A 27,097-nucleotide genomic window follows, 5' to 3' on the forward strand; every position below is an offset into this window, starting at 1 on the left:
TCAGTAGCCTACCAACACATCCTTTCCTTGCAGATTCAAGCAGACTGTCAGCAGTCTGGTTGATGTACAACTGCTTACAAATAGAAACTAATTCATTCTGTGTTGGAGAACAATGTTCTCAGTGGTGCTTTGTTGTGGCTGGTGAAATGTTTGCAATACAATAAACAAATAACTTTATAACTTTAATTTAAGCTTTCTGGTTCCCTTTTAATTTCTGACTCTGTTATGCTACAAGGATACAACGCCCCCTTAATAAATGTTCTAGTGATTAACACCCAGTAATTTGATAACCAGTAGAAAACTTGCACTAAAATCTACTGATTCCGTGAAGCTAAACTTTGAGTCTTTCGTTCTGTTGATGTTATGCTCACTAAGAAACTCATGTGACAAACGTAAAAGTGGCAGAAATGTGACAGATGCTAGTCAGTATGCCCTGGAAAATTAAACGGAACAGAATATGCAGTTACAATTTGTTCAGAACACACAGTGATACTACAGTAGACGACTTTGTAATAGCTGTGTTTGTATTCCTTAGAACAAACTGGTCATTGAGCAGAAAAAATGGAAATCTTGCACTAATTACATGACAGTTAAGCGGAAATCATTTTTCAAATCACACATCGCCGCAGAAATTTTTAGAATGCTCAGCGAGAACCTGTAAATGATGATTTATTACAAAATATGTATGGCATGACACTCTTGAACTACCAAAATTCTCAGAGATGTGCCTTTATTCATGTAGATAACACTGAGATTCGGGGAATTGTTGACTGAATGAGGATACTACTGCTAAAATGTGTGTAAAGCAGAAATGTTGATTTAACTAATGCTTAAGAATGAATTATTTTCAAACACTTCAGCAAAACACATTGTTTAGTTCATCTATTTTTAATTATGTGACTTTTTGCATGTTCAGGTCGAGTACTCCTTCCCACCATTGATAGAAGGCTCACCTCCAGACTCTTCCACCTGTCCCCCAGGCTGGAAGTACTTGCCCACTCTGGCACTGCCAGATGGCTCCCACAATTTTGATGAGGACACAGTGTACTTTCATCTCCCCAGTCTCACCAATCCGAAGGAGACTGTCTACGGAATATCCTGCTTCAGGCAGATTCCTGTCGAGGTGAGTATCTGCAGCTGGGAAGCGTTACTAATTGGCTTTTACGTGTATTAAATCTGCTGAGTAACTTCACACATGTGTCAAGAATAAACCTGTGTAACTGAGAACAAAATGTTGAAAATAGCCAAATATGTAGGATTTAAGTTCACAGTTTCAGGACAGCAATACAAAGGTGACAAGTTAATCTTCTTTACTTAGTGCTAGGATGTTTCCTTATACCTAACCTCCTAATCTCAAGGTGAATGTGAAAAGTACCGAATTGTTATATGATTTTTGGTTTCACACATAATGTTGGCTCACAATTGGAAGGAATATTAAAACAAATTTTTCCAGCAGAACACCACCTAGTAAGACAGTGGTGCTTCAATATTTATAACTTGGGTTTATCTGATTTGAACATGAAACCAATTCTTGCCTAATACGGAAATTAGATTTGTTAGACAGGACTGTCACATCAGGCTGAGAAGGTATTCCAGCATGACACATCTAACAGAGTTTTCTTAAAAAAAGTGGAATAGTGGAGAAGGTTTATTTAAAATTGGTACTAGTGACACTTGGCTACTACATACAGTTGGACTGATGCACCAACTGGAGGACAAAGGAAGTACATCTACGTAATTACTCTGCTATTCACAACAAAGTGTCTGGCAGAGAGTTCAATGAACTACCTTCAAGCTGCCTTTCTATGGTTCCGCTCTCGAATGGCACGTTGGAAAAATGAGCACTTAAATTTTTCTGTGCGAGGCCTGATTTTTCTTATTTTATGATGATGATCATTTCTCTCTACATAGGTGTCTTTGCAATTGGAGAAGGAAACTGGTGATTAAAATTTCATGAGAAGATCCCATCGTAATGAAAAAACCCTTTGTTTTAATGACTGCCACTCCAGTTCACGTACCATGTCTGTTGCACTATCTCCCCTATTTCGAAATAATACAAAACGAGCTGCCCTTCTTTTTACTTTTTCGATGTCATCCGTCAGTCCCACCTGATGCGGATCCACACCGCACAGCAATACTCCAGAACAGGGTGGACAAGCGTGGTGTAAGCAGCCTCCTAAGTAGACATGTTGCACCTTCTAAGTGTTCTGCCAATGGATCGCATTCTTTGGTTTGCTCTACCCACAACATTATCTACGTGATCATTCCAATTTAGTTTATTTGTAATTGTAATCCCTAAGTATTTAGTTGAATTTGTAGCCTGAATATTTGTGTGGCTTATCACATAATCGAAATTTAGTGGATTTCTTTTAGTACTCATGTGAATAACTTCACACTCTTCTTTATTCAGGATCAGTTGTCACTTTTAGCACCATACAGATATCTTATGTAAATCATTTTGCAATTCGTTTTGGTCATCTGATGACTTCACAAGATGGTAAATCACAGCATCATCTGCAAACCATCTGAGACAGCTACTCAGATCGTCTTCTATGTCGTTAATATAGATCAGGAAGAATGAGGGCCTATAACACTTCCTTGGGGAATGCCAGATATTACTTCTGTTTTACTCGATGACTTTCCATCTGTTACTACGAACTGTGACCTTTCTGACAGAAAATCACAAAATGTGTGATTTGAAAAATGATTTCCGCTTAACTGTCATGTAATTAGTGCAAGATTTCAATTTTTTCTGCTCAAGAGCTAGTTGCATTTCACAATAATGATATTTTCTGAATCCGTGCTGATTATGTGTCAATAAATAGTTTTCTTCGAGGTACTACATAATGTTCGAACACAGTATATGTTCCAAAACTGAAGTGCAAATCGACGTTAGTGATATAGGCCTGTAATGCAGCGGATTTTTCCTACTTCCCTTATTGGGTATTCGTGTGACTTAAGCAATTTTCCAGTCTTTAGGTATGGATCTCTCTGTGAGTGAGCAGTTGTGTATAATTGCTAACTATGGAGTTACTGTTTCAGCAAGCTCTGAGATTAACCTGACTGGTATACAAACTGGACTGGAGGCCTTGGCTTTATTAAGTGATTTAAGCTGCTTTGCTACACCGAGCATATCTACTTCTATGATTCTCATCTTGGCAGTTGTTCTTGATTGGAATTCAGGAATATTTACTTCATCTTCTTTGATGAAGGAGTTTCAGAAAACCATGGTTAATAACTCTGGGTTTGTGGTAGTGTCATCAGTGACTTCACCGATGTTACCATGCAGTGAAGGTATTGATTGTGTCTTGCCACTGGTGTGCTTTATGTATGACCATATTGGGTTTTCTGCCAGATTCCAAGACAGAGTTTTGTTGTGGGAATTATTAGAAGCGTATCACATTGAAGTACATGCTATATTTTGAACTTCTGCATAACTTTCCAACCTTGGGGTAGCGTCCAAGGATGACTCATTTTAGTTAACTAAAGTAACAGGTCTGACACTGTTTCTGTCAGAGCCTTGACAGAAAGGTGCACATCAAATAGAGAATGGATTTGTAAAATGGGGAATAGCGGCATAAAGATTGTTAAATAATAACTTTCTGTTATGAATTTAATTTCGGGATACATACTTGTATTCCAGAACTACATAAGCTACAGTAACATAAAGGAAATACCAAAGAACGTGGTAATAAATATTTTTTAAAACTTACATTTATACTATAAAGTCTTCAAAATGCCCTTTGTCTAGTGCAATACGTATTTGCAGTCACTGAGCAAGGACTTATGGACAAACTGAAGAGATTTCTTCAATATTATTGCCTGTGTTGCAACAGTTTAATGTTTTAAATCCTATTGTGTCATCATAACTTGTGCATAGTCTTCATCTTTTATTTTACCCCAGAGAAAAAAATCCGGTAGTGTCATATCAGTCAAACGTACAGGCCAGCTAATAACACCATCGATTCCTATTTAGCAATGAGGAAAGAGGTGGATGAGCTCTTTCGTACCAACTCGTAAATAGTGAGCTGGGCACTCACTGTAGTGGCACCACATGCATTTACATATTTCAAGTGGTACTTTCTCTAGGAGACCCAAAAGCCCTTCAATCAGAAATTATGCTATTGTTTTATACATTAAACTTTCTTCAGTGAGTTAAGAGCCGTGTTCACTCTCCACTGTCTCTGATGTTCAACCTGCCTCAACCAGCACAGATCCTTGGTGGCCCAATAATGCAGTATCGTACATTCAGCTTTCTTTTGATTTGAATATAGAACCTATTGTCCTGATTATGCACCAGAAGTTAGCGGCAGAATCCTATGCATCTTCTTCAATTCCCACAAGTTAATCTGCCGATGAAGTAACACATGATGCAGATGAAAGGTGTTTGTGCACAAAATGCAAACAAAGCTGTTCTGACTTACTCCAGTTTCTCCGGAACCAACATGTGGGTTGTGAGGAACAGCTCCAGAACATCTATATCATTATACTCTGTTCATTGCAGGCTGCTCCTTAACTTTTACATAATATTCCAGTGCCCTTCCAATAAAAACTCTTTTTAACAATTACTGAATTGTCATTTTTGTTGGGCACCATCTGTTAGAATATCTTTGTGTGTACAGCTTAACTGTTCTCTTCATATTTCTTCTTCATTCTCTGTAAAGAGGTCCAATCTGGCTTCTCTTGGATTTGTGAAAGGTATTTGTTTTTTCAAACTGACCCCCCCCCCCCCCCCCCTCCATGCGGGTCTGGGGGTTAGAATAGACCCGAGGTATTCCTGCCTGTCGTAAGAGGCGACTAAAAGGAGTTTGTAGGTTTTGTAGGTAGGTAGGGTTTGACCTTCATTTTTCAAAATTTACCTGAAGAGTGAGCCAATTGGGGAAGGGCGCCTTATATGATGCATAGCGTCCATCAGGTGCTGAGACCTCTCGCATCCTTCATTGACATGGGTCTGCACTTCTGCTCATTTTCCAGCTGTTGGGCAAGGTCACCCACCTGGGTGCATTTTTGTCCATTCACTGTTCAGTATTGTTTTCTGCGCTGTCGACGATAATGGACTTCTTAGCTCATTTGCACCTGATATCTAGCACGGTAGCCAGTCCGTTGTGGTGGAGCCACCATGTACCCTGTTGGTTGTAGCCCCCTGACCACACAGGACAACACAGGAATTGCTCTGCTGATGCCTGCGCCATTAACTCCCCACGTATGCCAAGGAATAGATACCTATCACCCTGGGGCATCAGGACTCCTGGCAATGGCCAGCCTGCCAGGTGGCCTTTGCTGCAGCTGGGTGGTGTCTGTGGGGAGGGCCCCTGGTCAGAGTGGGTGGCATCAGGGCGGATGACACGCCATGAAGTGTAGTACATCATCTCTTGCTGGTGGTCAAACACCAGCAGTCGCTAAGCGGTCAGGGTCTAACTTCAGTGATAAGAAATATGACCCCAATTCGCCACCCCCCCCCCCCCCCCCCCGCCCCCTCCTGGCCACACCATGGGAGGAATGCCAGGCTAACGATGGCATCTAAGCTTATTCACCTTGGTACCTCATATTTACAAGTGTTGATGGGGAATCTTTCTTGTCAATGAAACCTCAGTTTTTGTGGAGTATTTAGAGGACAAGTTTGGGGACATGGAGGGCTTGTCCAAAATGCAGTCAGTGTCGGTCTCGATCAAAACAGCATTCTCTGCCAAGTCAGGGGCACTACTTGCCTATGACAAGCTGGGGGTTGTTTCTGTTTACATAATGCCCCGTAAGAGCTTAAATATGGTCCAGGGTATCATATTTCACAGGGACGTTCTTTTGCAGTCTGATGATAAGCTGCGCACCAATTAAGAGCAGCGAGGTGTCCATTTCGTCCGGCACATACACCAAGGTCCGAGGGATAATCAGGTTGCCACCGGTGCCTTCATCTTGGCCTTCGAGGGTGATATGTTACCCGAGAAGGTCAAGGTGATGGTCTACCACTGTGATGTAAAGCCATATATTCCTCCCACGATGCAGTGCTTTAAGTGCTGGAATTTCGGCCATATGTTTTCCCGCTCTACTTCCAGTGTCGCCTGTTAGGATTGTGGAGGTCCTTCACATCCTAATACTCCCTGTGCCCCGCTTCCCATCTGTGTCAACTGCGGAGAGCACCATTCGCCTTACTCACCAGACTGCAGGATTCTCCAGAAAGAAAGAAAGAAAAATAGTGGAATACAAGATCCTGGACTGACTGACCTACACTGTGGCTAAGAGAAAATATGAGAGGCTACATCGTGTGCACATGACATCAACCTATGCCGTCACATACAGTTGGCTCTCGGCGGCACTTCCCTCCCTGTTGCTACTGCACAACCTACTTCAGTAGCAACACCCCGAAACCATCGGGGATGTCAGTCCCCACTTCTAAGTCAGAGAAGTGTAAGTCGTCTTCTGCTGCTCCCGTCAGGAAGGGATCCCTTGGGTCACTTCCTTCACAGGTTCCTACCAGTGGCAAAGCTGAAACCCACCAGTGGCTGAAGCAACCACAGGGAGCTGGTTGTAGGACTTCACCGTCTTGAGACTGAATCAGTGAAGCCTTCCCACCAGGACAATCCTAAGGAGCATCGAGAGAAACCAAGGCACTGCGGTGGCACCCACATCACCACTACCTACAAGCTCTGTGTCTGAGGATGAGGTGGAGATTCTGGTGTCCGCTGAGGACGTAGATCTCGCTGGGCCCTCAAGACACAATGGATGTCGATTGCACAGGTACTCATCTGGTGGCAGCAGGTGACCCTGAGACGTAGATTGCCTCAGTGAGTGTTTCATGCCTTCCCAGTTTCATGATCACGTAATCTTCCAGTGGAATTGCGGTGGTTTTTTCCATCACCTGGCTGAGCTACGGCAACTGTTTAGCTTTACACCTGCTTTCTGCATTGCCCTCCAGGAAACCTGGCTCCTGGCAATACAGACCCCTGCCCTCCGTGGCTATGAGGGGTATTAAGTGTCAGGTGGACTTTGCGTCTGAGCTCAGTATGTAGTGAACCTGTGCCCCTTGAAACCACTATTGGAGTTGTGGCTGTCAGGATAAGGATGACACACAATAACTGTCTGCAGTGTATATCTTCCTCCAGATCGTGCAGTGCCAATGAACGTATTGGTTGCACTGATTGATCAACTCCCTAAACCTTTCCTACTTTTGAGAGATTTTAATGCACATAACCCCTTGTGGGGTGGCACTATGCTTACTGGCCGAGGTAGGGAGGTCGAAAATTTACTGTCACAACTCAACCTCTGCCTCTTAAGTATAGGTGCCCCCCCGCCCCCCCCTCCCCCCCCACATTTCAGTGTGGCACATGGCACATATTTGTCCATTGATCTCTCGATTTGCAGAACTGGCATTCTCCCATCTATCCACTGGATAGCACATGACGACCTGTGTGATAGTGACCACTTCCCCATCTTCCTGTCACTCCCCCGGCATCATGCCCATGGACGCCTACTGAGACAGGCTTTAAACAAGGTAGGCTGGGAAGCCTTCACCGCTGAATCTCCCCCACATAGTGCCATCAATGTTGTCGTTGAGAGGTCATTACAAAGATTGTTTCTGTGGCAGAAAGTGTGAGCCCTCATTCTTTAGAGTGTGAAAGACACAGTCCCTTGGTGGTCGCCGGACGTTGTTGAGGCAATTAAAGTGTGTTGGCGACCTCTACAGTGACAAAAGTGGCACCCTTCCCTAGAGCACCTAATAGCCTTTAAGTAACTCCGTGCCCCTGTTCGCCAGCTTATAAAAATATGGAAACAGGAGTATTGGGAGAGGTATGTTTCGACCATTGGGAGCCATACATCACCTTCTCAAGTCTGGACGAAGATCAGACGTCTTTTTGGGCGCCAGACCCCAACATGTGTCCCTGGCATTAACATTGTTGGCGTGTTATCTACCGATGGAACACGATTTCTGAGCACTTTACTGAAAACTATGCTCGAGCCTCTGTGTCAGAGAACTACCCCTCAGCCTTTCGCACCCTCGAACGGCGGATGGAAAGGAAAGTCCTCTCGTTCACTACATACCACAGTGAACCGTATAATGCACCATTTACAGAGTGGGAGCTCCTCAGCACCCTTGCACATTGCCCCGACATGGCTCCTGGGCCAAATTGGATCCACAGCCAGTTGATTAAACATCTCTTGTCTGACTGCAAGTGACATCTCCTCGTCACCTTCAACCGGATCTGGTGCATTGGCATCTTTCCATCACAATCGCGGGAGAGTGCGATCATTCCGGTGCTCAAATCCAGTCAAAACCTGCTTGATGTGGATAGCTACTGGCCCGTCAGCCTCACCAACTGTCTTTATAAGCTGCTGGAATGTATGGTGTGTAGGCAGTTGGGTTGGGTCTGGAGTCAGGTGGCCTACTGACTCCATGTCAGGGCGGCTACCACCAGGGTTGCGTTACCACTGATAATCTGGTGTCCCTCGAGTCTGCCATCTGAACAGCGCTTTCCAGACACAAACATCTGGTTGCCGGCTTTTTGGACTTAAGTAAAGCATACAACATGATCTGGCGACATCATACCTTGCCACATTGAATGAGTCCCACTCCTGATTTTATCCAAAACTTCTGTCACTCCGTACTTTCCATGTCCAAGTCAATGTCCCCAACAGTGTGCATGCGTGTGCACACGCTGAGGCTGGTGAACCACTATGCTGGATTCAGCGTCACCACCACCTGGTTTGACAGGCCCTGAAAATTAATGGACCACCCCAACTTCGAGCAGTTGTTCAGCCCTTGGCCCCATACGACCAAGTCATTTGGGATATGGCTACTGACTGTCTCAAGGATCTGTATAAATGAGACCTCAGAATATACAGCCAGGAGTGTGGAATAAACTATGGCCTTGATGTCTTCAGAAGGCCAAAGTGATTTTAATCTTGACACAGTACAAGAAAGCTTGTACTCCAGATTATGTTTTTACAACTCTATGTTCTTAAATTTTAAGTACATACCTTATCAATTTTTATAGAGGCGAATCCCAGCAAGTGAATGCCATTGGTTGAATTCAACTGTGTTCCCTGATAGAGTTTCAAAGTGCACCTTCTGGAACAACTTAAAAATTATGATTTGGAGCGGTATGGCATTATGACAGCACTGTAGTGGATTCACAGGCATCACAGTACAAGGTTTCTCATCTGTTCTGACTTGTTCAGAGTGCCACAAGTGGTCCACCAAATGTATTCTGTAGACCAGATGATTCAGCTTATCCATGACTCCTTACAGCGGCTCCAACACTGTGGCAAGGAGGTAATCTTTTGCTGGATATCAAGACACATCGGAATACAGGGAAACAACAAAGCCGACAGAGCAGCCTAAGGAGCAACAAGGATGTGGCTTTCCCTTGCATACCATCATCTCATTAAGGATGTGGCTTTCCCTTGCACACCATCATCTCATTATCTGACAGATGAATTATGTACCAGTGGTGTGCCTAGTAGAATATTAAAGTACTGTGCTGCTCATGTTAGCCCTGTACTGAGCCATATTTGTAATTTTTCCTTTAGAAATGGTCAGTTTCCTGAACGATTAAAGTACTCAGTAGTGAAGCTGCTTTATAAAAAGGGAGAAAGGGATAATGTAGACAATTTTAGACCTATTTCTATGCCATCAGTGTTTGCTGAAGTTATTGAAAAGGCTGTGTATGTAAGGATAATTGATTATTTTATATCACATAATTTGCTATCAAATGTACAGTTCATCTTTAGAAGTCGTTTATCTACTGAAAATGCTAGATTATCTTTTCTCGGTGAGGTATAGATGGCTTAAAGGAAAGGTTTCAAACACTAGGTATATTTTTTGATTTAAGTAAGGTGTTTGATTGTTGATCACAAAATATTGCTCCAGAAGTTGGATCATTACAGAATACGGTTAGTAACTCACAATTGGTTTACCTCTAACTTTCAATGACAGACAGCAAAAGGTCATTATTCTCATTGTTGAGAATGGCTATGATGAGGGGTCTGAGCGAGGTACAGTCAAATGGGGGGTTTCCCAGGGATCAGTGTTGGGGCCACTCCTGTTCCTTATTTATATATAAATGATATGCCTTCTAGTTTTACGGGTAATTCTAAAATATTTCTGTTTGCTGATGACATTAGTTTGGTAGTAAAGGATGTTGTGTGCAACATTTGCAGTTCATGTTTAAGTTCATGGCTTGTAGAAAATAAACTAACAGTAAATCACAGTAAGACTCACTTTTTACAGTTTCTAACACAGAGTTCAACAAAACCCAACATTTTAATTTCACAGAATGACATATGATTAGTGAAACTGAACTGTTCATATTTCTAGGTGTTCAGATAGGTAGTTAACTGTCGTGGAAAGCCCACGTTCAGGATCTTGTTCAAAGACTTAAAGCTGCCATTTTTACTATTACAGTGATATCTGAATTAAGTGATCGTTTGGCACGAAAATTAGTCTACTTTGCTTATTTTCATTTGCTTATGTTGTGTGGGGTATTCTAAAAGAATATTTTTGGCTCAGAAACAGGTGGTTTGGGCAATAAATATCAGCTTATTCCCAAGAATAAGCAGCTTTCACTCAGTTTATACTTGGTAGAAATCCAACCTGGATTTGGATCGGACCTCCTTAACTCTTGTGCAAAAAGGTGTGAAGTATACTGCTACATCCATTTTCAATAAGCTACCAGAAGAATTCAAAAATCTCAGCAGTAATCCACGCGCTTTCAGATTGAAATTGAAGTGTTTCCTCATGGGTCACTCCTTCTGTTCTTTCGAGGAGTTCCTTGAAAAATTTAACTGATTCTTATGTTATATTGTTGACTGAGTTTACTTGGACTTATGGCTTGACCCTTTTTGGGTTCATAAACATTTTATTTTTATCTGTTATTACTTTTATGTTGTAACTTCATGGAGTGATATGTTCCATGACCTTGGAGATTTGTTCCTCAATTTGGTCCTCTGGAACTTGACTTGTAAAAACAAAAAAAATAGGAAATGTTGGATTTTCCCTGCTAGTGTTCTGGAAAACTATTGTAAACCATAAGAAATGTAGCTCACAGATTACTGTGCGTCTCGCTTCGCTTGCTTATTTGTATTTTTTCTAATGCAAAACTTTCTAGCAAACTAAAACAGTGAGCTGGATTGAACTCTAGACCAGACCTCCCAACTTTTGCAGCAAATGTCAGACCCTCTCTCCTACTTTCCAAACTGGACACATAAGCACCAGTTTCTGTACTTTCCGCGACTGAATTTTTGCACTCCTTAACTGTTTGTGTTAGATATTGCCACTATATCTGAGTGCAGAATTGCTAAGATAATCACCAGACACAAAGAACTGTCATCTACAGACATGTACAAAACTCACTTAGTAATGATGGAATTTCTTGAAGGCGACTGCCAGGTTTTCTGGACATCTGCAAGAATGCGCATTTTCAACTTTTCATGGCATAACGAATAAACTCTTTCCACTAATATTTCGATCGTGCATCTCCCAGCCATCCTTTTAGTGAGCCAAAAGACTAACTACAAGGCCAGTGCAAGGCATGTGAATGAAGTGTCAGTGGAAGAATTGATATTTTCACAGCTATGTGCCCTAAATTTAATTTATTCATAGAAATGTCATTTTTACAATGTTTGATGCAGCCACTGTCTGTAAATGTGTAGCGTTTCATTTGACGCGGTAGTTGAGGGGTGTACCCGAACACTGTGAGATGACTTCTGTACCTTAAGCACCAGCTGCCTTGGTGCTGTTAAGGGGATTGCCTGCCATTTATCCCAAAAGGCAGAGGGGTCCATCTGATAGATTTGCAAACTTGCTGCTCAGTGTCACGTTAGCTTAAACGGTGAGTTCACTGTAGGGAACTATCAGAAACAGTCAGGAGACCTGAAGAAGTGTTTTCCAGAGGTAAAATTAGAGACTTGATAGCCTCGACCCTCAGTGGAGCCACTGGTGGGGAAGTGACTGTTCCTCAGGAGTTCCAGTAGGAAAGGCTGGCTGAGAAACATCGAACTGTGACTTCCGGCAGCCTCAGAGTGCCAACAAGTGACCGGCAGAAATCTTTTTGAGTGGCTGCCTATAATGTGATCTAATGTTGTGCAGGTGTATAGCAAAAACTGGTAAACAGATTAATCGTAACAAAATTAATTTAACACTCTGCAGTGTAGTGTGTGCTGTTTTCAATCTTCCAGGCAGAGTAAAACAGGGGCTCGAACCTGGAGCCTTGCTTCTTACCAGCTGAGCATCCCAGTCTCAAATGTGATCTGCCGTCATGACATGTTTTGCTGAAAAATAGGGGAAAGGTGGTCACAGACTGAGGCTGGGATTGTGGGTAAGAGTGAGGAATGGTTTGAGTTCCAGTCTGGAACAGACTTTTAATATGTCAGGACTTTTAAAGCTGCCCTATCTTACTTGGCAACTTTGAAACGGGCGTGTGTGTGTGTGTGTGTGTGTGTGTGTGTGTGTGTGTGTGTGTGTGTGTAGCTGAAACGTACTGTAGCCATATTCAAAGTTTCAGAGTTACAACATGGGCTGCAAAGCATGTAAAGCTGGCTTAATGGCTTTCACATTTCCTTGTGGTTATTAATGTATATGTATTGTAACAGTTGCATACCTCTACCAGAGCAGGATTCGAACTCAGAACCCCTGTTCACTTAAACAGTTTGGCCTGCATCCAGGCAGACAACCTTTGGGTCACTACATTTTCCTCCTACTTCTGAACACTACATTGAGAGGTTGGGTATGTGGCAGTAGTACCATTGGGAGAATATTTCTGACACAGTTTTTAGTTCTCAGATCAGGAGTGTGCAATGGTTTTGTGTGTGTTTGTGATGTAGACATTTAAGTGCCTTTTGAATTAACTTTAAATTACAAGGTATCCAAGCACACACTCTGTTTTTCAGAGGCTAAAAGCTCGCACATCTGACATCACTCGCGGAACCGTACAGAAGTCGGTCTGCGTTCTGAGCCAGCTGCCATTGTTTGGGCACATCCAGGTGAAAATGGCTCTGATCACACATGCTTACTTTGCGGAAGGGGATTTCAGCAAAGTGTCGCTGCTGCACGACACCTACCACCACCTGAATGGGTGTCTTGCAACCACTCCGCCACTTATCACCAATCCTCCTCCACCGCAGCTTTTTGTGGGTAAGTTTTAATGTCATGATTTAGTAGTGTATAATATCTCATACTTAGGATCAACAGTTAGAACAGAACTAGGAGAACTTTCCTGTAAAGTATCTTTCACTTCTTCTTCTCATTCATATTCTTATCCTCCTCCTTTTTTGTGTGTGGTGTTTTTGAAAAAAAAAAAGAGGTCGAAGTGGAGGCAGAGGTACTTTTATGAACAAGAAAAATGTGTGTGTGTGTGTGTGTGTGTGTGTGTGTGTGTGTGTGTGTGTGTGTGTGTGTGTGTGTGTGTGTTTTAAATGTAACAGATGCTGTGGCCAAAATTTCATAATTTCCCCACCTTTCTTTTTCAGTTTAAAGACTAACACAAGCATTGTCAATTAAATTATAGGTTGGTGTTAAGGTTAATGTAATTCCTATAATCAAATTTCAATTGCAGAATAATTCAAAACAGCACACAGAACTACACAAGATGGCTATTTAAGAGTGTCTAATATTCTGTAAAATGACTTGTTCCATGTCGTCCATTGTACTATGTGACCCGTAGAAAGCTATACAAAGTTCTCTAATTGGAATGTCCTTTCTACAAAAAGTGATTTTATTAGGTTCCAGATTTGCATTAAAAATCTCTGAACGCATTTTTCTGCATGACTTTGTTGGTCTTTTTCATGTGCCAGATGCCTCATTTCCATTCTTGATATGGTGCTTTATCTTGACATTGGATTTGACTTTCTAAAGCCCACATCATGTGAACAAATACTGATGATGTCACTTGTCCCAGAATTAATAAATGAATTTGTTTGCACATGCAGTTCATTGTTATTTATTCTATGCAGCTGTCCAGAGAAATGCTATGATGTTTCCAGAAGACCTTTGATAAACTGTAATTGATTGACTTCAGCAGTTCTGTATTGTGTGATTTGAGAGTACAAAACCTTGCAACCAAGGACATGGAGCACTCTGATCTCAAATGGTCTGAAGAACTTCCTGCAGTACTCTCTCTCAATATTGTTAATAATTCAGATGAAATCAATTGGTCCTAGACTTTACTGGGCTGCTAAATTAAATAGTACTCGTGTAACATGTATGACTCAGTACATTCGGGTATAACAATGCTGGCAGGTAGATGCACCGAAGGAAAACTGTATTTTCATATTAGGTTCAGATTTGTTCTGAAAACTTCCTTTGCAACAAACTAAGGGATCGTCTAGGCTCTGTATTCTCCAACCAAAATGTCTTTCACAGCAGTTTCGACAGTCACAATTTGCATTAGCAGATGAAAGCTTTTTCAGTTTCACATTTCTCTTATTGATTTTAGATCTTTAATGAAGCAACATTCATACAACTTGAGGAAGTAATTTTCCTGGCAGCCTACATTCATTTAGTATGTATACTTCAAATGGTTTAGATATCTAAGTTTGAATATCTTTAGATAGTTCAGCTCTCTGACCAAGCTATGTGAACCAGAAAGACATTGTTATCATCCATTTTATTTCAATAACATTTTTTTTTTTTAGTACTCTGAGAGTTATTCAGTTTTGTCCTCTTCAGTAAAATATCCAGAATAGGGGCTGTTATAAATTGTCTGTGATAAGGTGGTTTGTTGTGTGATAGAGTGGATTTAAATGTTAACTATTTTTGGCTTTTAGTTAGGTTGCAGCAGATTTTAATTGCAGATTTTGTAGACAACTGTAGACTTATTGCACTACTGTATACACTTGCCAGTTTTTTAATGAACTGCTGTTTGGCATGTTTTGAATATGGTTATTCATTTTGATATTAATTACTTCTGTTGTGAACCAAAGATAAAATTACAACATTGCCTTAGTAAGGCAGGAAATATTTCTTCTTACAAAATATTGAGTAATTTAATTTCTAAATAGTGCAAGGTATCCTATACTAACCAGCTAATTGGATGTTTTGTTGAGAAAATAATACTGTAGTGTATATAGAATCTGTGTATCAAACATGCCCAAAATTAAACCAGGAGATCTTGTTGGCATCATTGTCTGAGCTAAAGAACTTGCTGCCAATAGCTGGCTGTGGGCTTATTTTGTATGTGCAACCTCTCCTCCCAACACCTCCCTCCACACTCATAACTCCTGCCTCCAGTAATGTGAGATGGGTCATATTAACTCCTTGTGAGGGTTGTGTCCATAGTTACTAAGCATGCATCAAAAGGAAATTCATTGTTATTACAGGGTAACTGTTGGAACTGTGTAATTCAATAATTGATAAAGATGAGAATAAGAAGAAATTAGACACTCTGAAAAGTTACAAACATAGGGAAGCTTGGGGAGTGTTTCCTTGCAGTGGAGAAGAACTGGATTCTGATGGAAGCAGAGCACTGCTAGACATGTCGTGCTTGTGAGGGTGGCAGTGGACTAGTGTGCACCACCAGAGACAGCTATGAGGTGGGACAGTATAATCAACTCACCAGCACACCTGAAGGTGGTGAGGTGGATACTTGCTGAAATCGGATCTACCAGCTAGAAGGAATTATTTATACTATTACTCTTTTATCTTGGACATTGAGGTCAGATGTAGTTGAGGAGCGCATCACCACAGAGAAGCCCTGGGAGAGTACGCATCCATTCTCTGACCCACACATTGGCCTGATCTGTGTACTTTTACCTCTCTTTAAATTATTTCTCACCTGTAACGTCAATATTGGTTTCAGTGCCTCAATTTTACCAACCCTTGGTACCATCACTGTTAGATTAAATTCTAGCTGATGTCACTAACTAAAGTTGGACCCACTCTTGAACAAGGGACTTGATAACCTTCTTTTTAGTCCCTTAATTTCCCCCACCCCACCAACAACCAACCAACAGTTCGCAACTTACCAAAGTACTGTGGTGTGTTGGTACACAAATCTGACTGTATGCCTCAGAAATATCCTTTGGTCATCAACATTGGGAAAAGAAGTGTTACTGACAGAGACTTACAGAATTACGTTTTACAGTATATTTATATCTAAAAACAAAGATGATGTGACTTACCAAATGAAAGTGCTGGCAGGTCGACAGACACACAAACAAACACAAACATACACACAATTTGTTTGTATGTCTGTCGACCTGCCAGCACTTTCATTTGGTAAGTCACATCATCTTTGTTTTTAGATATATATTTCCTACGTGGAATGTTTCCCTCTATTATAACCATTACAGTATATTTAGCTAGTCATAATGTGTTTCACCATTTTGTCAGTAGACATTACATGGGTCACATTGCAAACAGTCCTAGGTCTCAGTTATCATAGTGTGACTATTAACTTTTGTCTCAATACCTCAGACAATCTACATTCCTTCCCTCAGTGTTCAATCCCGTTCGCTCACGTGCCCACGTACGCTCTGTGTTCGAGGCCTGTCGGCGCGAGACCTGGTGCTGCAGTTCCGGCACAAGGCGCTGCTCCTGTTCAAACTCCTGCTACTGGAGCGCCGCATCGTCTTCTACCGCTCCCCCGTGCAGCCGCTTTGCACCGCCATCCTGTCGCTGCTCTCTCTGCACCCTGGCATGCTGGAGGCGGGGCTCTCAGAGTCTGCCTGTGTCAGGTACTGTCTGCGGCATCATAGAACAGAGGCCGGCACGTTTCCATTGTGTGTGTGTACATTCCAAAATACTGGACGAATATAGTGTGGCTATTTGCACGCTGTGAGTTGCTCAGCCTTGAGATACATGTTTTCCATGACTATGTACAGGATTTCACCACATATTTGCCTAGGTGTTTGGTTTGAAAAAGGCTTTTTCAAAATTATCCACAAACATTTCTACTAGCAGAGGAGATCATGGAGGGCCCACTACTAATCCATTTGTTGGTAGAATGTCTTTTGGGAACAAAAACAATTTTGCTTTAGATGTAGCTGTACCATGTCTGTAATCTGTATTGCTTAACTGTTAAATCAGTTTGTGGCACATAGTGCTCCATTTGTGGTGCATACTCCTAGTAGCAGGCTGCCTATCTAATTTTCTAGGCACAACAAAAATTTGGTTTTCAGTACTTGGAATAATAGTTCAACATATTTAAAATCTGAAAATGCTCTCATAACATACTCGATAAGAGGTATAATCTTACGTTAAAGGTTTACCACAGTAATACATGTTTTGCTGTGGGCTCCCCATTATCTCCTCCGCTAGCAAAAATGTTTGTGGATAATTTTGAAACAACTTTCTTAAATCAACCTTGAGTGAAATATGTGGTGAAGCCCTAGCGCTTCAGCTACATAGTAATGTGCCGTTTATGTGGGAAAGAACAACTGGGCAGCTCTAAACATTTCTCTGAAATATGAACAGAAACACGAATGTATAGTTCTACATGGAAGCAGGAGGCACAGCCATTAATTTTCTAGACATTAATATTGACATCAACACAGGATGCCATCAGCCACTGCACTGAGTGTCAGTTCGGATTTCACAATAATAAGCACTGTCAAAGCAGTAGCTGTAAACGATGGTTACCAGCCCACTCTCATTGAGAGTATTTTCTAGAAGAAGCTTAAATGCTAGTGTATCCATTGACAGTGGCCCAAACAATTGCCAGTATAAGATGTGTATTACCTGTTGCTGGCAGAGTGCCTGCTGAAATATTGTCTGTAAACCACACACACTTACGCAATAAACGTTGAAAAATTTTGCTTTGGACACTTCGACATAACTGCCTGTTTGATATACTGGAGACGAAGGGACACCACAGGAACTGTGCTCAACAGTGACAGAGTGAGCAGATTGGCTTCAGGTACTCTCTACACCTGCTAATGAAAAACCTAAATTGTTGTGTGGCCCATCTTCTAGTTGTGCTCCATTATAAATGGATGTGCCAGTAATTTATTTTAGTAGTCTGTGATTGTGAATGTGTTAGTATTTTGCATATGTAGTATTGGTAGTTAATATCTTAGGAGCTTGTAAATTCTTTTCTTTGTTTATGTTTGCACCAGTGTGTGCAGTAACATCTTTTTCAGTAATGATAGACATTGGGCTAATAACTCAAAACTTGGGTCACAAAAATAATAAATAGTGGCAAAAAGTGTGTTTCCTCCCTGTAATTATGTTTCATTGAGTACCCACAGTGAAGTAAACAGAAAAAAAGTATAATTGACTTTTAAATTGAATGTTTTGTAGGTATTTTATTAAAAAAACTGAGGCAATAAACGTTTGGTGCCATATACTTCTAACACACTTTTTTTATTCTATTGGTACTTGGCCAGTGCACAGTTGAAAATTCGCATTCATATCTGTAGGTTGTGGTAAATGGTATCAGTATTCTTCAAACCTTTTTAATAGTGATCTATACTTGCTACAAACCCTTTGCCAAAAGTTGTCAGTTCGGTTTTATTGAGATCTGTTATTTCAGAAAATTTTATCATCCGCTGATGAATGATTTTGAAGCCAGTCTTGAGACTGACTCATACGTCAATTCACCATTTACTCTGCCGACAGACTGCTGCTATCTGCACCCCAAAACCTAGGACAAACAAACCTATTGTCGTGGTCGGAGATGGAGTTTTACACATTCTCTTAATTCAACCACAGGGCCCCAGCTTTTGCAGCACCTTTTCCCTTCCGTGCTGCAAATCTATCCTCTTGCTATTCCTTTTCCCTTCTCTTGGGGAACACGTCTTAGGTGTTTTTGGGAATGTGTTCTGCATTTTCAGTAACTGACATAAGAACAGTCTCACCACTGTTTTTCATTCCTTTTCCTTTCTTTGTTCACCTTCTCCTATCCTTCCTCCACTGCAGTGTTTGAGGCTGTTATTTTTCTTCATCCCCACAGACTCTTGAAGGCCAGCCTGCGTGTCTAATGCGTAACAGGTGACTGGGTAATGCGTAAATCCCAGCCCTGTATCTACAGGCAGGGTTCGCACATACCCCTGATGCAGGCCAGGCCCAGGGAGGGGTGATTGCTTAAGCTGCTGCTTTTCCAAATTGCCAATTGGTCCCACTGTCAGGTGTTTGGTTGGGGTGAACAATCACCTGAGGCAGGTGAGGCCTCTTTTGACAGGGGGGTCCCTCAGTTGGATGAATTGCACCGCTGGAGACACTGGCAGTCATGAGAGATTTTCCCGCAGTGAGCCAATTATCATCTTCGCAGTCAACATCTACCAAATGTAACTGGAATGAAGCTCCCGATTCAAACACCCTCCTAGTTGCATCTCGATTTCTCGTGGTTTCATGTGCTGAAGATGGTCAATCTTTTGCAATGGTAGATCCGTTTCTTATTCCGAAAGGTGTTGATGCCATTGCCAGCCCTGTGAAATCCTGCTATTGTTTATGCAATGGCACTTTGGTTTTGGAGACTACTTCTGATTCACAAGCACAAAAGCTGCTTGCCACTTTGTTTCTCCACAACTACGTCGTTCATGTCGAGGCCCGTAGAATTCTGATTTACTGGCATGGTGTTATTTACACGAGGCTGCTCAATGGTCTGACTGAGGCAGAAATCCAAACATGCTTCTTTGATCAGGGTGTCATTGCCGTCCATCAGGTGATGAAAAGGTAGATGCATCCTTAGTGCCCACATGCACTCTTTTTCTCACCTTTGATAAGAGTCGTGCTTCTGTCCAAGATCAAAGCAGGCTGTGAAGTTATCACAGTAAGGCCGTACATTCTGAATCAAATGCCAGTGTCATCATTTTAACCACACTCAAATGTCTTGCCAACACCCAGCCAGATGTGTAACCAGTGGTAGGGACGTGCACGAACGTGATTGTCCACTCCTCCTCTCTACTGTATCAATCGCAATGGTGACCATGCTGCCTCCTCTCAAAATTGTCCCATATATCTCAGTGAGGAGGATGACCAGGAAATCGGCATGAAGGAAAAAGGGCCTTACCTGGTTACTCGCAAGTTATTGGCTTGTCGCAAACCCTGTGTTCTACCATCTGGCACTCTGTACTGTTCTTACATCATCTCGCTCCATGAAGGACATGGCCACGCAGACATGTGACCTCAAATTCAGCACTGCAGTTGTGAAATCGGCGTCTTCTCATCCAGCTGCGCAACAGGCCATCAAACATTTGCCTCTCAGGCAAAGTCACCTGCTACACAATTGGCAGACTGGAAAAGACAGGAGTACTCCGATGAAGACTTCCTATGTCCCGCCAGCCAACAAACATCGGAGTCATCCTCTGCCAACTGGAGAGGCTCCAAGAAGTCAAAAGCAAACGGTCTTCTAATTCACCAAAACAGAGATCCTCGTTGATGGTGGCGCCATGTGATACCTTAGCCCTGCCAACCTCCGTGTCGCCGGTGCACACCGTCAACCATTTTTCTGCCTTGGACTGTGCAGATTGACAGAGGGAGAATGCCGACACCTCTGTAGATCTCACGGAGCAGGATCCTCCAGCTTCTGTGCCCTGTAGCACTGTCTTTTTGATTGGCACTCAGCAGCCGCCAAGGTGACACCCCTTCATATTTTCCCTCCTCCCTTTTCCTCTTTTGGACTTTCCTTCAATGGAACGTTCGTGGCCTTTGATCAAACAAAGAGGATTTGTGGCTGCTCTTAGAATCGTTTCTCTGCCTCCAGGAAACAAAATTGCATCCTCACGACTGCTTTGAGCTATCACATTTCTTTCTGATTCATTTTGACCTCCCCCCCACCCCACCCCCCCACTCCACCCGAGACAGTACTCCATCTCATGGGGGAGTCAAGCTGCTCAAATCGGATGAGGTTCATAGTCAGCCAATCTCCCTGACTATCCGCCATCAAGCTGTTGCAGTTCGCCTTTTCCTTTCTTACGTGCCCTTTTTTCACTTTGTACTGTTTACATCCCCCTCTCATTTGATGTCACCAGGGCAGACTTCCTCCAGCTTATTGGGCAGCTACCTCACCCCTTTCTGCTGCTCGATGACATTGAGTTGCACCATCCCCTCTGGAGTTCTCCCAGAACCTGTTTGAGAGGTACCCTATTGGCTTAACCTTCTCAGTCAACTTAATCTCCTCTGCTTTAACACGGAAGCACCCATGTGCCTTTCAGACTGCACACACCTGTTCCCATTTGGACCTCTCCTTCTGCACTGCCCAGCTTGCCCATCTTTTCAAGTGGTCCGTTCTCTCTGATACATACTCGAGCAACCATTTCCTGTGTGCTATCCAATTGCTGACTCCTACACCGCCTATGTGCACACACAAATGGCAGCTTACTAAGGCTGACTGGAGGCTTTACTCCTCCCTGGCGACCTTTGATGAACAACAGTTCCCCAGTTGTGATGACCAGGTAGAATACCTTACAAACATGATTCTTATAGCTGCAGAATGTTCCATTCCTCACACTTCCTCTTTACCACACCATGTCCCAGTCCCTTGTTGGACTGAGGCGTGCTGCGACGCAATTCACATCCGGAGACGTGCTCCCTGCGTTTTTAACTATCGTTCTACAATGGAACATGCATTCGTTAAACAGTTGTGTGCACACTGTCGTCATATTCTTCAGGATAGAAAAAAAGCTAGCTGGATTTCATTCACTTGTTCTTTTAATAGTTCCACTCCTTCATCCATCATGTGGGCCAAGTTCCAATGGCTCTCTGGGACAAAGATCCATTCCCCAATTTACTGCCTGACAGTAACAGACGTTGTCACAGCGGACCCTATTGCTATATCCAACATTTTGGCCTGCCATTTTGTGGAGATTTCAAGCTTCTCTCACTATCACACTGCCTCCCTCCATCAGAAACGAGTGGAGGCGGTTCGGGCGATACCCTTCTCTTCTCAGAATTGTGAGTGCTACAATGCCGCATTTACTATGAAGGGGCTAGATCATGCTCTCTCTTCAGTCCAATCCTCCGCCCCAGGGCCAGATGATGTTCACATTTAGATGTTACAGCACCTTTCTCGTGCAGGCAAGCACCTTCTGCTTCCAACTTGCAACCACATCTGGGTAGACGGCACATTTCCCAGATGCTGGCGTGAAGCCACTGTCATAACCATACCTAAGCCCAGTAAGGACAAACACCTACCTTGTAGCTACTGCTCCATTTCTTTCACCAGCTGTGTTTACAAGGTGATGGAACATACGATTCATGCTCGGCTGGTATGATGGCTCGAGTCTCACATTTACTAACCATTGCACAGTGTGGATTTCAAGTGCGCCATTCTGTAGTGGATCGTCTCGTCACATTGCCAACACCTGTCATAAATGGTTTTCTGTGGAAATCAAAGACTGTGGCCGTGTTTTTCGATTTGGTGAAAGTGTATGACACTGCTGGAGGACTGGTATCCTCTGTACTCTCTACACGTGGGGCTCCCGTGGCCCCATGCCCCATTTCCTTCAGGAATTTTTAAAAGACGAAGTTTTCAAGCTACATGTGGTTTCCGCCCTGTTGGACATCTTTATCCAGGCAAACAGGGTGCCTCAGGGTTCCGTCCTGAACATCATCCTCTTTGCTATTGCCATCAACGCTATAGTGGCCTGTCTCCTGCCGGGCATCTCCAAGTCCCTTTTCATTGATGATTTCTTATATCTGTTGCAGTTCTGCATAGACTTGTCTCATTGAGCAGCGTTTTCAGTGATGTCTCGAGCGTTTTCACTCGTGGAGCATCGACAGTGGCTTTCGTTTTTTCACTGACAAAACTGTTTGTATGACTTGCAGTTGGTTTCTTCCACCGTGTTGACATCTTGGGCCTGTTGCTCTTCCATTCGGTGAAACTATGAAATTCCTGTGACTCGTGCTCGATAGGAAACTTATTTGGCCTTCCCTGTGTCTTACCTAGCAGCTCACTATGCACAGTCCCTCATTGTACTGTGTGTCCTCAGAGGTACTTTCTGGGGAGCAGATTGAACAACCCTCATCCATTTGTACCGGATCCTTGTCTGTTTGAAATTAGACTATTGGTGTTTCATTTATGCATCGGCATGTCTGTACCTCTTATGCCATCTCAACAATATCGTGGCATCTGTTTGGCAACTGGCACCTTTTACACAAGCCTGGTTGAGTGTCTGTGTGCAGGAGCTGCCAAACTACCGCTGTTCTACCGCCGTGACTTTCTCCTCAGTAGATATGCATGCTGTATGTCTGCCATGCTCAGGCACCCTTCTTCGATAACTCCTTTGATCGGCAGTATGAAGTGCATCCCTCTGTTACCTCCTGGAGTTCACTTTTGGCTCTTGCTCCGGCAGCTTAACTTCACACTACCTGCCACTTTCCCGATGGGTGTAAACCCTTCACCACCTTGGCTTCAAGTGGCAGCCCGTGTTCAGATTGACCTTCATTCACTTCCTAAGGACACTACTCCAGCCTCGTTCTACCACCTTCAGTTTCATGACCTTTGTTCAGAACTTCGTGATAGCACATTTATATACACTGATGGCTCTTGGACTGACTGGTGTTGGGTGTGCCTTCGTCATTGGCACCAATATTTTTCAGTATCGGCTTCCGGAACACTGCTCAGTATCTACAGCAGAGCTCTTCGCCCTGTATCAGGCCACGCAGTACATCCGGTGACACAGGATTTTGAATTGCGTCATTAACTCAGATTCTCTCTGTGCCCTTCAAAGCCTTTGTATGCTGTGTACCATTCATCCTTTAGTGCAACTGGTCCAGGAAAGCTGTCACTTGCTCACTCTTGATGAAGCCACTGTGTTGTTTATGTGGGTTCCTGGTGAAGTCAGTCTGACAGGAAATAAGGCAGGTGACGCTGCTGCCAAAGCTGCAGACCTTGTACCTCATGCCGCTAGTTCTTACATTCTCTCTGTTGATCTCTATGTTGCTGTGTGTCAGCAGGTGGTGTTACTTTGGCATCACAACTGGTCCTCCCTTGATGGGACCAAGCTCTGGGCTATTAAGCCTCTCGAGGTGGGGTGGACGACCTCCTCTCGGCCCTCTTGCCATGAGATCATTTTAGCTAGGTTGCTTGTCGGCCTCTGTCTTTTTAGCTTTTGCCATTTGCTGCGTGGTGCTCCCCCACCACCTTGTACTCATTGAGCACAACTTTTGACAGTCTGCCATTTCCTGACAGAATGCCTTTGTGATTGCCACTGGAGTTATCGGCCATTTTAGCAAATGACCCGCTGGCTGTTGACTGCGTTTACTTTTTATCTGTCGTAGCAATATGGTGAAGGCCATCTAATTTTTAGTTCAGGATCTCAGTTTCTCTGTGGCATATTTTGTAGATTTTCTTCACGTCCCTGTTTTTAGCTGTCTTCTCTTCTGTCAATTGGGATTAATGTGTAATCATTTTTAACTCCTGTCTTTGTCTTTGCGTTCTACAGTTCTGACTCCTATGGGCACATAAGCATTTGGATGAGCTGTGAGAATGCCAGTCTTACAAACTATAAGACTGGTAAACACTAAAAAATCTTATGAAAGTGAAATGAGTTAAACTTTGTTAACGTGGTGTCACTGAGTTTGAAACCGACATTAGAACTGCCATATCGGCTCTGATTTCCAGATTGTAGTCATTACAGTTTTTTCAGTAAATATTGGGCCTTATACAATGGCTGAACCACTCCTAAATCTCAGGTACATGCACTGGTAATCTGTCATAGTCTTCAGTGCTGAATAATTGTTGAAATAAACTGTTTGTATTTTGGAGCTTCTCAAAGAACTTTAATGAGAACTGGATTTTAATATACTTCTAACTGGCAATCTATGATAACTAGGCACATACAATATCTTGTAAATTTATATGTAATGCAGATACTTTCTACAGTACTTGCAGGAAAGAGAAATAAGCTTCAAGGAAGTGTTCATTTACATTTTCTATGGACATACCGAAATATGAAAAATATGCTGATAGGGTATAGTGGGGATTTTAAAGTTACTTGCCATATTAATGTGACTAGAGTCTGTTAGCACCAAGCACTGTCGTTTCCTCTGTGAGGGTGATAGTCGTGCTAGAGACAAACACTGTTGCCAGAAGCGTTGTCTGAAGAGACAGCCATTAATTCCTGAAATGACGAACATTCTGCATAAACTGTTGGTAAAGGCAAGTAAAGTTTTCCTTTCAGCACTGCATATAAAATGGGAGAGGGGGTACTAAAATTGTTTATGAAAGCTTTAAATGTGTGTGGTTTTGCTTTCATGTAATTAATTTGTAAGATCCCAATGCTGAGTTTCGAAGAATTGAATATGATTTTTGTATTGGTCCACAAATTGGAGCACTTTGTAAAGCCACTCAGTCTGATTATTGCGAAAAGACAAGGAGAAAACAGCCTGGCAATCCATTAAGTATATTTTGAGGCAATCCATTAAGTATATTTTGAATGAGAATGAAATTCAGAACATAGTTGTTATGAACAGAAAATTAATATTGGTGGAAATACTGTTTAAAAGTAGCTTTAAGATATAATTGTTAATGTTGTAATAAAATTGTGAAAGAAAATAAACTTGTACTTGTGTAGTATAAGAATATTGCTGATTTTAATAGATAAAAATCTGATATTTCGTCACTGGAACTTCATGAATAACCTATTTAAGAATATTACTTTCACAATACAATCCTTTCGTCTGTGTTTTTGTGTCATTCATTGTTTTTGCACCAGTGAATAAAAAAACTCATTTTTATACTTTTTTGGTTTTTCATTTTAGAGCATGTTTGAAAAGTCAAGTTTTCAAGCAGTTATAAATAATGTTCAAATTTTGTATTTTGTATAGGCCATCGAGACCGATGTCTCCGATTCCCGATTTCTGTGAAGATGGTGACAGTGTAGAAGAATCATTAGCACAAAACGGAGCTCACTTACAGACTCCAGGCGAAGAAGTTAGTTCAGGTTCCTCAACAGTAGCAGGCACTCCCAAGGAGGAGTGTGACAGGGTCTCGCCGTGCACAGAGGAGACCCCTGCAGAGGTGGATGAGAATGAGAACAGCCAGAACAGTACGTGGTACGACAGGGAGGGTGATGCAAAGCTGCCCGTGTCGGACAGTCTGAGCAGCCTGCTACTGCAGAGGGACCAGGCAGGCATCCAGGGCAACACGGCGCACATCGACCAGACGGGTGCTGGCAACGTCGCCGCTGCAGCACACGTCGACTCCCGGCTCTGTGGTACACCCCTACCCGTGTTTACACAGGTACAGGATTTACATGTTGTTTGCTTGCTGTTATGTATTTACTCAATTTTTTTCCCTGGTTCATTGAAGATAAAATGCGGAGTCCACAATTGTAAAATCTGGAAATATTGTACATGCTTATATCACCCGTCTTCTTTGACCCATGATGTCATAGTAATGGAATAAACCACTCAGAGAAATCAGATATGTATAAATACATGCCATAACACATTTGTTAGCTTCACCAACTCTCAGAAAGTCACATTCAAACTAGCTTAGGCCTCGGGCTATGTTATAAATCAGTCTGTCGCCATTCCAATAGGTAATGTAAAAACAAAATATATATTGGCAGTGCTATTTTCCATCTCTGTTGTATGTGTTTCCACATGCCACAAGTTTCATCATGAGTCAAAATTCTCTTTTTGTTTGGCAACTGGTTTAGAAATATTTTCAAGTGCACCTGAGCAACAAGGTTTGGAATTTAAGTCTGCAAAAAGAAAGAAAAACGTTAAAACATATGTATAACATACATTGCTGAGCCAAAACATTATGATTTCATGCTTAATAGTGCATTGGACCACATTTGGAGCACAGTATGGCAGCTATTATGCGTGGCATGGATTCAACAGGTCCTCAGTAGGTTTCCGGAAGTATGTGTTACCAGATGTCTGCACAGCGGTCAAGCCATTCACATAAATCATGCCCTCCCCCAGGGGACTCGCCATTCTTTGGCGGGTTCGTGCTTGGCTACCACGAGCCCCCAGCCTTTGCAGCATTTTTTTTCCTTCTGCGCTGCACGTCTGTCCTCTTGCTATTCTCTTTCCCCTCTCTTGGGGAACATGTCTGGGGTGTTATTGGGAATGTTCTGCATTCTGTTGCTGATGTAAGAACAGTCTCACCTTTGTTTTTCACTCCATTTTCCTTTCTTTGTTTCCCGTCTCCTCTTGTTCCTCACCTCTGATGTTTGAGGTTCCTTTTTTTTCTTCTTTCTCTCTGTGCGCTCCTGA

At 42.5% G+C, this 27,097-nt stretch overlaps 1 protein-coding gene across 1 annotated transcript in view; it reads left to right on the top strand.

Moving 5' to 3' along the window:
* The window catches only part of LOC124606373 (late secretory pathway protein AVL9 homolog), a 91,372-nt gene that overhangs the window by 10,792 nt on the left and 53,483 nt on the right, over positions 1-27,097 (top strand). The window contains exons 2-5 of the mRNA XM_047138357.1: positions 917-1,123; positions 12,880-13,123; positions 16,473-16,662; positions 25,697-26,111. Of these exons, the coding sequence (XP_046994313.1) occupies positions 917-1,123; positions 12,880-13,123; positions 16,473-16,662; positions 25,697-26,111 (1,056 nt within the window). The remainder of the gene's footprint in view (positions 1-916; positions 1,124-12,879; positions 13,124-16,472; positions 16,663-25,696; positions 26,112-27,097) is intronic.

The sequence above is a fragment of the Schistocerca americana genome, chromosome 3 (assembly GCF_021461395.2).
Source record: "Schistocerca americana isolate TAMUIC-IGC-003095 chromosome 3, iqSchAmer2.1, whole genome shotgun sequence".
NCBI classification, from domain to species: Eukaryota; Metazoa; Arthropoda; class Insecta; order Orthoptera; family Acrididae; genus Schistocerca; species Schistocerca americana.